The sequence below is a fragment of the Mesoplodon bidens genome (assembly GCF_964165515.1).
Source record: "Mesoplodon bidens genome assembly, chromosome: 5".
Taxonomy (NCBI): Eukaryota; Metazoa; Chordata; class Mammalia; order Artiodactyla; family Ziphiidae; genus Mesoplodon; species Mesoplodon bidens.
In genome coordinates, this window is record NC_138161.1 from 72,985,446 (window position 1) to 72,998,050 (window position 12,605).

The following is a 12,605-nucleotide window of genomic DNA, read 5'->3' on the forward strand; positions in this document are numbered from 1 at the left end:
CAGCAGGGAAAACTGAGACACAGAGAGGCTAAATAATTTGCCCTAGGCCACACGGCTAGGAAGATACAAACCTGGCAATCTAACCCAGGCAGGCTGGCTCCAGACTCTGTGCCCTTGACTACTATGATATGCTTTAAAAAAATAACAACAGAAATTATACTTTGTATCCCAAATTTGCACTGAATGATTTCAACCTTCCTTGGTATTTCATATGATGCTTGATATTTCATATGATATTTCTAAGTATTTAAAGAATAATTCCAGCTCTAACTGGAATTAGTATTTTACATCTGATTTTCTATTTCTTTTCTAAGCATTGGTTATATTAGTGTAGGACTTGAAGATAAACCAAACAAGAAGGGAACAAAGGAAGGTACAAAAGAATATGCCATTCCTTTCAAAGTTCTTTCTTCTTTCTCATTGTACCATGGACTGTACTTCTTTTATCTTATAGCTATATACTTGGCTGGATTAGCACGTTTGATCTAAGCAGAATTCCCCAACAGTGCATAAATTAATGTCTTCAGAACACTGTCAACAGAAATCACATCCCTTTTTCTAAATGTACATCCTAAGAAACACTTTAAAGCCTGCAGTTAGAAAACACTCATGTAGATTAATCTCCAAAATTTATAAGCAGTTCATGCAGCTCAATAGCAAAAAAACAAACAACCCAATCCAAAAATGGGCAGAAGACTTAAATAGGCATTTCTCCAAAGAAGATATACAGACTGCCAACAAACACATGAAAGAATGCTCAACATCATTAATCATTAGTGAAATGCAAATCAAAACTACAATGAGATATCATCTCACACCAGTCAGAATGGCCATCATCAAAAAATCTAGAAACAATAAATGCTGGAGAGGGTGTGGAGAAAAGGAAACACTCTTGCACTGCTGGTGGGAATGTGAATTGGTACAGCTACTATGGAGAACAGTATGGAGGTTCCTTAAAAAACTACAAATAGAACTACCATATGACCCAGCAATCCCACTACTAGGCATATACCCTGAGAAAACCATACTTCAAAAAGAGACATGTACCAAAATGTTCATTGCAGCTCTATTCACAATAGCCCGGAGCTGGAAACAACCTAAGTGTCCATCATCGGATGAATGGATAAAGAAGATGTGGCACATATATACAATGGAATATTACACAGCCATAAAAAGAAATGAAACTGAGCTATTTGTAATGAGGTGGATAGACCTAGAGTCTGTCATACAGAGTGAAGTAAGTCAGATAGAGAAAGACAAATACCGTATGCTAACACATATATATGGAATTTAAGGAAGAAAAATGTCATGAAGAACCTAGAGGTAAAACAGGAATAAAGACACAGACCTACTTGAGAATGGACTTGAGGATATGGGGAGGGGGAAGGGTAAGCTGTGACAAAGCAAAAGAGAGGCATGGACATATATACAGTACCAAACGTAAGGTAGATAGATAGTGGGAAGCAGCCGCATAGCACAGGGAGATCAGCTCGGTGCTCTGTGACCACCTAGAGGGGAGGGATAGGGAGGGTGGGAGGGAGGGAGACGCAAGAGGGAAGGGATGGGGGAACAGATGTATATGTATGACTGCTTCACTTTGTTATAAAGCAGAAACTAATAAAAAAAAGAAAAAAGAAAAAAAAAAGAAAACACTCATGTAATTCCATTCAAGAGGCTGGTCCTTGTGCTGTAAAACATTATGAAGCCTATGTCAGTGAATTTATAGAGCCAATAAAGAAAAATACTCTCTTGTCTATCTGACTGTGTTTGTCTCCCATGGTTTTCCTTTGAAAACAACAATTTTGAGATCTAATTCATCACCTCCTGAGCACAGAAAATTCTATACATCTTTGAAATGGCACATTCACTGTTTTGACAAGGGTATTTCCAGAAAAGCAATCAAAGAAAGAAACACACTTTCCAGCCAGTTAAACGGAAGAGCTAGGCTAGAGGGAAGTGGTGCCTTTTGACTAACTCTGGTGATGCCAAGAGGCTGGATGATTTATGACCATGACCATTCCTGCCAAGGTGAGATTAAAGGGGACCCTCTCATAGAAGTATGCTACAGGGCAAATGGAATATCTTATTTGAGTAATAGCCACTTGGATACAATTTTGGATTCTAGAGCAAGGGAATTACCAAGCTCTTTGGATTTCAAACCTTTTACATCTCAATATTTCATATAAACAGATGAGATAATCACCACATATATGTTTCCTTTGGCATTTACTGTTTTTTTTTAAATCCCGATTTGTGGTGCCAGCAATGATTAAAGGATGTGAATCCAAAATAACTACATTTCATCAGTTTAGTCCTACATGAAATTTTAAAGTTTTCATGCTTTTTGAAGGGGCACATTCATCAAAATTAGGAACAAATATCATTATGAGCAGGAACTAATATGCTTTAAAATATTGTGTCATGAGATACAAGTTCGTGCAAATAGCTTCTGAAAAATTTTGATGATGAACATATCCACTTAAGCATTGGACCACTGCCCAGTTTAACTAATGGACACAAAGTAATGGATTCCCTTTATCTTCATGTTAGCCCAGAGCACAAGTCCCAACTGAGACTCATTCATTCATTTACTGATTAATTCATTATACAAATGTGTGTGGAAGCACTCTTATTCTGGGCTCTGGGACAAAGTCCTAGCCCTCACAGAGCTTACAGTCTAGAAGGGAAGACACACAGCTAAGCAAATAAGTATATTCTATAATAGCTGGTAGTCAAGGACCAGATCATGTATAGGGACTTGCTATTCAGAGTGTGGTCTGGGGACCAGCAGCATCAGCATCATCTAGGAGCTTGATGGAAGTGTAGCATCTCAAGCTCCATCCCACAACTACTCAATCAGAATCTGCATTTTAAAAAAATTTATTTATTTATTTATTTATGGCCATGTCGGGTCTTCATTGTGGTGTGTGGGCTTTTCATTGTGGTGGCTTCCCTTGTTGCTGAGCACGGCCCCCATGTGCGTGGGCTTCAGTAGTTGTGGCACGTGCGCTCAGTAGTTGTGGCTTGTGGGCTCTAGAGCGTAGGCTCAGTAGTTGTAGCACACGGGCTTAGTTGCTTTGCAGCATGTGGGATCTTCCCAGACCAGGGCTTGAACCCATGCCCCCTGCATTGGCAGGCGGATTCTTAACCACTGTGCCACCAGGGAAGTCCCCAGAATCTGCATTTTTAACAACTTCTCTATGTGATTATTATGCACTTTGAAGGTAGAGAAGTGCTGATATTGGACAGTTAATTCCCAATTCTGGGTGTGTATATTAGAACCACCTGGAGAGAATTAAGATTTAAGTGGTCTGGGGAGAGTTCCAGGTGGTAGAGTGTTTAACAGTCATCCTGGGAGATTCTCGTGTGGTTAGTTGAGAACCACTGAAGTAGGTTGTATTCTGGGTGCAAAGAGAAGCCCCTTAGGATGGGGATAATGAAGTCACGTGACCTGATTTACACAGAGGAGGAATTCTTAACCTCATAGTAATGGCTGAGCTGCCATCTTCTACCTCTGTGTCTGATTCTGACATAACAACACCCACTCTGTAAGGTAAGGAACAGAATGTGATGTGGCCACCACATCGACCCCAAAAGTCAAACTTCATACACTTTGCTGGTTCACAGGCCATACATAACTCCATTGGCAGGGAGGAAACCATAAGGACATCCACAGTCAAGCCAAGATCAAAGCCAGGTGCAGTCACTGTCTCTCATTACATACCTGGGGACCTTTACTTCCCAGACCTCCTTTTTCTCCTTTCATACCAGCCTCTCCTCTTGGGCCCTACAACAGAGAATTAAAGCATTATTCTCTCCCTAAAAGAGAATACTAGATTATTAACTTGAATACTAAAAATGGAAATGCTAAGTCAGTAACGTGGACAGAAATTGGAAAGAGAACTTCACTCATGGTTTTGGTTCTGTCTTGATCGGTCGAGCTCACCCTCTCTGCAAGGATACAGGGTCAAAGCTGGCCCTTAAATGGTTGGGCATTTGTAGTCAAAGTGAAGAAATACTGAACAGCTGAATTCTCCGGTATTGCTTTCTAATTATCCTAAGCATGTTTGTACTCAAAAATAAATGTATTTCTTACATTAAAAAAAATAATCCTTACTTATGTAAATCTGAAACTGGGATAATTAAGTGGATTTTCTATTTAATGACCGCACTGAATACTGGTCATAAATAAGACATGGCACATGGTAAGATGAAATTTAGATAATTCTACTTCTGTAATATTATGTTGACTATTAACTTTGGCTTGATATGTTATGCAGAGGAACCTTCATGCTGTGTTTGGTTTTTGCATCTCCTTTTAAATTATGTCATAAAAAAGTAAGAGTCTATAAAGTGGAAGAAGAGATGTAGTATTAATTGTTTAGTATGAAGTAAAACCAGCCAATCTATTGAAACGCTTCCCCACCATCTCAGTGGCAAATATTTCTCACTTGAAGGTAGGAAAAGTGAACATTCCTCGGCTGCCAAGTAAGACAAAGAAAATCCATTGAATCAGAAAGAGACAGAGGTCCCAGGGGCGGACTGTTTACTGCTCTGAAATCTTGGTAAAATGTGGATTAAGTTTCTCCTCTGATGTCTAAGGATATTTTGCCCAACTTCAGTGCAGAAGGCTGTTAACATATAATAGTTACTTCAATTTTTTTAATCTATGTGAACTAAAACTTTGAAAAATTGCAGGACCATTGCTTGTCCTGCATTTGCCAAAGAGAAAATTTACTTCTCAATATTTCAAAAGTAGAAGTTTGGAGAGAAAAAAAAGTGTTCTAACTTTCTTATATCTGACCTTTCTTTCATCTCAGCATTTTTGAGGACTTCCTTTCCCTTCTCATGATTATTTTAGGCTATATTTTGCTCTTTCTGGCACATGCTTCCTTTCCCCTCATGTAATCAGGGTAAGAGCCAACCATGGCTTGTTCCCTGCAAAGGAAAAAGTGCTCGAGGCAGCTCCCTGGAGAAGTGAACTAGAAAGATGACTATAGATAACCCCACTGAAGACCTCAGCTCTATTTGGAACAATTCTTTCCTAGGCTAGAGTCACTTTTTCTACATCACAGGCATCCAGATATAAAACACTGAGCTCTTACTGTGCTAAATTGACCAAAATTTCCAGTTTTGAGGCTCAGTATTTTCCTTGGCTCATCTCCCTAGGATACAATAGCCAGCCTGGACCCTGTCCTGGACTAGCCAGCACAGGGACCACTACCCAGCGTGTTCATTCCCTTTCCACCTCTTGACTGGGACAAAACTCAGATAAAGGAGACCAAATGCTGTACAAGTCAAGACTGTGTTGCTTCCTTACTTTACTACCCTGACAACACTTGAAACATCTGTACTTCTGCAAGGGAGTTGGAGGTATTCTATCAAGGCTTCAGATTCTTCTTTCTGTTCTCAAAGCCTGACTAGTCTTTTTTTTTTTTTTTTGAACATCTTTATTGGAGTATAATTGCTTTACAATGGTGTGCTTCTGCTGTATAACAAAGTGAATCAGCTATACATATATATATATCCCCATATCTCCTCCCTCTTGTGTATCCCTCCCACCCTCCCTATCCCACACCTCTAGATGGTCACAAAGCACCGAGCTGATCTACCTGTGCTATGTGGCTGCTTCCCACTAGTTATTTTACATTTGATAATGTATACATGTCAATGTTTCTCTCTCACTTCGTCCCAGCTTACCCTTCCCCCTCTCCATGTCCTCAAGTCCATTCTCTACATCTGCGTCTTTATTCCTGTCCTGCCTCTAGGTTCTTCAGAACCATTTTTTCAAAGCCTGATTAGTCTTGATACTTACCTGAGGACCCTGAAGTCCCAGTGACCCCGCAAGTCCATCTGGGCCTGGGATGCCCTTTTTCCCCTGTGGGGAGAGAGAGATCAAACTGTTAACATCGTTTCTTGAGAAATTTTTTCTTCTTTATGTGCAAGATTCTAAATATTTTTCCAGTCACAAAGGCAGTGCAGAATCTTTGCAAAAAATATGAAAAATAAAGGTAAATACAAGAAGGGAAATAAAAATCTTCTAGGGGCTTCCCTGGTGGCGCAGTGGTTGAGAGTCCGTCTGCCGATGCAGGGGACACAGGTTCGTGCCCCGGTCCGGGAAGATCCCACATGCCGTGGAGCGGCTAGGCCCGTGAGCCATGGCCGCTGAGCCTGTGCATCCGGAGCCTGTGCTCAGCAACGGGAGAGGCCACAACAGTGAGAGGTCCGCGTACCACAAAAAACAAAAACAAAACCAAAAAACTTCTATAATCTCATCAAGCTGAGATAACCACAGCTAATATGTTGGTGTATTTGCTTTCATTCTTTATACACATGCATGCGTGCATGCACACACACACACACACACACATCCCTTCTTTTCCTATAATACTTGTTATATACTGTATCAAACTTGGGTGTTGGCCTGAAAAAACTCACAATTTACTCCACATTTTCTTAAAAAATCTCCAGGCATCTTCCACTGTATTTATATTCAAATAGATTGAATATCTAGGGACCAAAAGTTGAGCATTCCCTTCATATTGCCCTTGAACTCTGCCACAGATAAGAATTCCAAATAAGATTAAAAAGTTTAATTTAGACTATTGGATAGCCTAAGCTTACATCTCAGTTTTTACACAGTTAGATGAGATTAAATGTCCCTCACTGATGCTTTTCCTAGAAATCATAAAGGGGAAATTTCTCAACACTTTCTCTTCCCAATCTCATTTCATTCATTTCACGCCATTTTTCTGGATTCACTCTCCATTTTGTTGCAGTCTAACCCTGAAAAAAGTGTGTGCGGGTGTGTGTGTGTGTGTGTAACATCTGTGGATGGTAAATTCTTAGTCTTTGTCTATTTGAAAATGTCTCTTTTACATTCATTCATAGTTTAACTAGGTATAAAATTCTAGGTTAACAGTTATTTTTCTTCTGCACCTGCAAAACATTACTTTGTTGTTTTTGGCATGTTTTATTGTCGAACAGAAGCCTGCTGCCATCTAATTGGTTATTCCTCTCATGGGTAAAAGTGTCTTTTCTCTCTGGTAGTGTTTAAAGTGTTTTCTTAACATTCTGGAGTTTTACCATGATGTGATTGTGAGTGGATTTGTTATTTATCCTCATTGTATTTTCAACCTGAAGATGTGTGGTTCCTCAATTTTTTAAAATTCTTAGCCACTGCTCTTTCAAAAATATTACAGTTTCATGTATTTATTTATTATTTATTTATTCATGATATATTTATCACCAATATGTACAAAGGAGATATGATATGACAGTCGGTATGGTCAACTTTTGAACAAAACATTCAGATTATCTAATTTGTATTAAGGTTTTATTGTACTCTTGGTTAAAAAGGGGTTTGTGCAAATTATAAGTAAGGTTCAGAGTTAACTGAACAAAAATCTAAAAGAAAGATCACCCACTGAATTACTAGTGTTTGTATGAATACTTGAAATCCAGACAAAGTTAAATTTAATGATAATTGGGCCAAGTATGTCTCTTAACTTTAATTTTTAGAGTTTTTGATTAAAGTGCTCAAATTTTAATTTTATTTTAAGGTTTGAATTCTTTAAATTGTAGCCTAAAAGTTTTCCAAAATTTGATCCCACAACCATTATCAAAAAGCGAAAGAAATTTAGGCTTGGAAGAGACTTTCCAGAGTCTTTATTCAAGCTCCTTGACTAGACACAGAATATTTATCATTTGCAGTTAAGAAAAAGAAAAATCACTGTACCTGTGGGCCTGTATGTCCCCTCTGGCCATGAACTGCCTACAATAGGAAAAAAAGGTAGATATCTTTAACTTTGAAAAAAATGCTTTTTTATGTTTAATTTAAATTGGTAATGGACACCTTAAAGCACTGACATTAAAAGAAAAATTCCCACATATTACTTTAAATTATCCACTTCATCATGAAAGCAAAATGTTGCCAACTCTGAATTTCTATCCTCGGGCAATAGGTAATTAAAACTATAGATAATGTAAATCTATAAATACTTGTGAGAATAGACTGTGGTCAATAATTTATCCTCCACTAAACTACTACTAGAACTGGTCACAAGCACCAAAATTGGCTGATTTGAATTGTACTTTTCATTTTTCCAAAGTACTACCAAGTAAGTCAGAAATCAGGAGTAGAAGTGGCCAAAAGGCAGGAAGCCAGAGGAAACACTGAGAGAATTAACTTTATGACCTTTATTATAGATGAATTTCAGAAGCTAACAATAGCCAAACTAATTTTATCCCCCTCCCCTTCAAGAAGCCAAATATGCTTACCTGTCAAAAATGAAAGAATCATCTTAAGCATTCAAGAGTTACTCAATTCAATAGGTTAATAAAATATTCAATCAAAAAATGGTTAATAAAATATTCAATCAAAAAAATGGATTTTTCCTACTACTCTCATATATAAGGTTAAGGTCTGAGTATATTCTAGATCAATATTTCATAAATCTGGGAATCAAGAGACAAAGATATTTTATTGTCTAACTTAGGATCTCTCAATAAGGTTATAACATCCAGGATTTACAAGATTCAATAAATATCAGACAACATTTTCTTGATGGAAATTTGAGACATTCAGGTCAAATTTCTATGTGAGGTCAGTATTGCGGACTTTAAATTATTCTAATCATATTTCAGTCAAAATCTATTGTTATTTCAGAAATAGACTATGTGTCTGGGGAAATGGTTGGAGGCCTATTTCTTTAAAACCTGAAGAGTTATCTTGAGATGAAAGTGTAAACCTCCCTATCAGAGGGATGAAGAGCAGCTCTCTCTACTCTTTTTACACAAGGGTTTATCTTTGCTAGTTCAATTCACTGCAGTTTCATTCAGAGAAATATATATATCTAAGATCTACTATCCACAAAGCATATAGGATGGGAACCATAGGAGCATAAATATGACACACAGTTCTTGACCTCAGAGGAAACTCACTCTCTGGGTTAGTGGGGAGGAGATAAATATTACAAATATTTACGAGGCAGAATATGTCAAACAGCATAAGAAAGGGGAAGACAGAATTATGGGTTTCTTCCAATCGAAAAATGGGCAGAAGATCGAAATAGACATTTCTCCAAAGAAGACATCCAGATGGCAAACAGGCACATGAAAAGATACTCAGCATTGCTAATTATTAGAGAATGCAAATCAAAATTACAATGAGGTACCACCTAACACTGGTCAGAAAGGCCATCATTAAAAAATCTACAAATAACAAATGCTGGAGAGGGTGTGGAGAAAAGGCTACCATCCCACACTGTTGGTGGGAATGTAAATTGGTGCAGCCACTATGGAGAGGTTTCTCAAAAAACTAAAAATAGAGTTGTCATATGATCCAGCAATCACACTCCTGGGCATATATCCAGACAACACTATAATTCAAAAAGATACATGCACCCCTAAGTTCATAGCAGTATTGTTCATAATAGCCAAGACATGGAAGCAACCTAAATGTCTATCAACAGATGAATGGATAAAGAACCTGTGGTACATATATACAATGGAATATTACTCAGCCATAAAAAAGAATGAAATAATGCCATTTTCAGCAACATGGATGGACCTAGATATTATCATATTAAGTAAAGTAAGTCAGAAAGAGAAAGACAAATACCATATGATATCACATGTGGAATCTAAAATTGGAGACAAATGAACATATCTATGAAACAAGCAGACTCACAGACATAGAGAACAGACTTGTGGTTGCCAAGAGGGAGGGCAGGTGGTGGAAGGATGGATTGGAAGTTTGGGATTAGCAGACGCAAACTATTATATATCGAATTGATAGACAACAAGGTCCTACTGTATATCATGGGGAACTATATTCAATATCCTGTTATAAACCATAAGGAAAAAGACCATATATATATATATATATATATATATATATATATATATGTATATGTATGTACACACATACACACACACACACACACATATCTGAATCACTTTTCTGCACAGCAGAAATTAACACAACATTGTAAATCAACTGTAATTCAATAAAATAAATTAAAAAACAAAGAAATATGGGTTTCAAAAAAAGCAATCATATCCACTTGGTCAAATCAGGAAAATCTTCCTAGAGAAAGAGATTTTTGAGATGGGTTTCACAGGATGTGTAGGAGTTTTACAGGTAGAGAATGAAAGAAGTCTTTCTAACAGAGACTACAGCCTAAGTAATGAAGTAGAGGTTGGAAACTAGGAAGAGTATTTGATAGTCTGGGTCAAAGGTGAGAGAAAAGGGGAGTAATAGGGTTACTAGGCTGAAAATAGTAGGCTGAAGAGTTCATACTCCATTTAACAGAAACCACGGGGTTTCTTGGAGCAGGAAGTGTATGTGCTTAGACTTGGGCTTTAGGTGGATACATCCGGTTGTGGTAGGAGAAACTGAATGCAACCCTATATTCAGGCAAAGTAAGGGATATGGAACTTGTTTTTACATCCAAAATCTTTCTCTGGTTCACTGTCACGGTGTTTGAAACACTATCAATAAACATTTGTTCTCAGTGTCTTTCACTTGTATTTAATAAAAGGAAAAACAAAACAAAGAACTGGAAATGTGAGGTGGTAATATTTCTTTTTCTTTTTTTTTTTTTTGCAGTACGCGGGCCTCTCACTGTCGTGGCCTCTCCCGTTGTGGAGCACAGGCTCTGGACGCACAGGCTCAGCGGCCATGGCTCACAGGCCCAGCCTCTCCGCGGCATGTGGGATCTTCCGAGACTGGGGCACGAACCCGTGTCCCCTGCATTGGCAGGCGGACTCTCAACCACTGCACCACCAGGGAAGCCCGAGGTGGTAATATTTCTTGACAGTAAGAGATATATAATTCTCAAAGAGGAAAGAATGATTATTTTTAAAAAAATGTAAAAACTAGGAGGTTAGGATATGTTTGTGATACATATTTTAGCTTATGATGATGTTTAGACATTGACCCCCTGCAATGAAAGATGAGGACGTAGTATTTTGGAACTTTCCCCATACCTTTTCCCACTTTTCTATTTGCAGATGGTCAAATGTATAACATTTACATTTTTTCCTGTAATCATTATTTCTATGGTTTAGTCTTATTTCTACACAAAGGATCATGGGGGTTATATTGCTTGAGTTTTTGAAGGCTTGATCATATTGATTACTTATATGCTTAAAGGACATCTTAGGTAGGTATAAAGATCTTGGACCACTTTATTTCCATCAGAACTCTGTAGCCATTGTACTGCTCCCTATTGGCCCTGAATGTCAAGAAGGCTGAAGACAGACTGAGTTTTCTATCTTTATTGCTTGGAAATTCTCGATTCTTCTTTTCCATAATAAGTTTGAGAATTTTATTGCAATGTGGCTCAGTGTTGATATTTTTGTATTAGTGTTTTTTTCTGAGTCAGAGTATGCCTTTTCTTTCTGCATATTTGAGTCTTTGTTTCAAGAAGTTATCTTTTTTTTTTTATTTTTTTTTATTTTTTTTTATTTTTTATTAGTTTCTGCTTTATAACAAAGTGAATCAGTCATACATATACATCTGTTCCCACTCAAGAAGTTATCTTTTATTACATTGTTGAAAAGTTTTACATTACACTTGGTGTATTTAATAACACAAATTGTACATTTATTGGCTCTCCATTGTCAATATTCCATCTCTAGCACTGCTTTTGTAGCTTCCTGATTGCCATATGCCTGGATATATTTTCAGTCATCCTTGTTCTAATTTTTTGTTGCTTCTAATATATCATAGTTCTACATGTATTTCCTTTTCCATTGCTCCCCAAGCACTACCAGTTTGCTTTCTTCACTTTCTATTGTCTTGTCAGATCTTTAGACTCTTAGAGCAATCATTTGTCTTAATTTTTTTGGAGAACTATTTGCCAGAGTTATTATTCTTTATCCTTGAATACTTCCTCTTTTAATGAGGGTTTATCTGTCCTTTGCTCATGTAGTTTTCCTCCTCTTCTCTTGCAATTTCTATGCATAGGTCCTGATTAATAATCATCCAATTAATTCATAATAAAGCCTATGAATATTTCTGATTATTAATCACTTTTGAATAGGGCCACCCATTTACTGAATAACTGTATGGGTTGTAGCCAGACTTGTGACAGTAAACTTGATACAGATATGTTGTTTCAAACACTTTGTCATTGTGAATTATTTCTTTTACTTATGGCTACCTCTTCCTTCAAATTTTGGCCTTTAAGAGACATGAACTCACAGAAAGCCCCTTAAGTCATAGTTTCTTTGAGTTGTAACCATCACTGTTTCTTCTGTCTTTGCAGCTTCCCTGGCCTAGGCTACTAAGTTGTAATTTTAAAAATGGAATAGTCTTCAGTTTCTCATTATTTCTGCCTCCTCTGCTAAACTGTATTTGTATCAGTATATTCCTATATTGTCTCAAAATCTACAGTACCCCTGGATTTTGTTCATCAGCTTTTTCAGGACTAGAGCAGCTACTTCTAGATACATCTGATCCCTGATTCAGGTTTGAGTTGGTATGCATCAGCTTCCAAAGCCTGCCTTATTAGGATACAGATTTTAAAAGTTGGCCAAACATGAAAAGATGCTCCACAACACTAATCATTAGAGAAAGTCAAATCAAAACTACAATG

The 12,605-nt window shown here is 37.4% G+C and overlaps 1 protein-coding gene across 2 annotated transcripts in view; it reads right to left on the reverse strand.

Moving 5' to 3' along the window:
- The window catches only part of COL6A6 (collagen type VI alpha 6 chain), a gene marked incomplete at its 5' end in the record, with an annotated part of 107,210 nt that overhangs the window by 53,960 nt on the left and 40,645 nt on the right, over positions 1 to 12,605 (reverse strand). For both annotated transcript variants that reach the window (XM_081236040.1, XM_081236041.1), the window contains 3 exons: positions 3,725 to 3,787; positions 5,816 to 5,878; positions 7,739 to 7,774. In XM_081236040.1, coding sequence (XP_081092166.1) covers positions 3,725 to 3,787; positions 5,816 to 5,878; positions 7,739 to 7,774 — 162 coding nt within the window. The remainder of the gene's footprint in view (positions 1 to 3,724; positions 3,788 to 5,815; positions 5,879 to 7,738; positions 7,775 to 12,605) is intronic.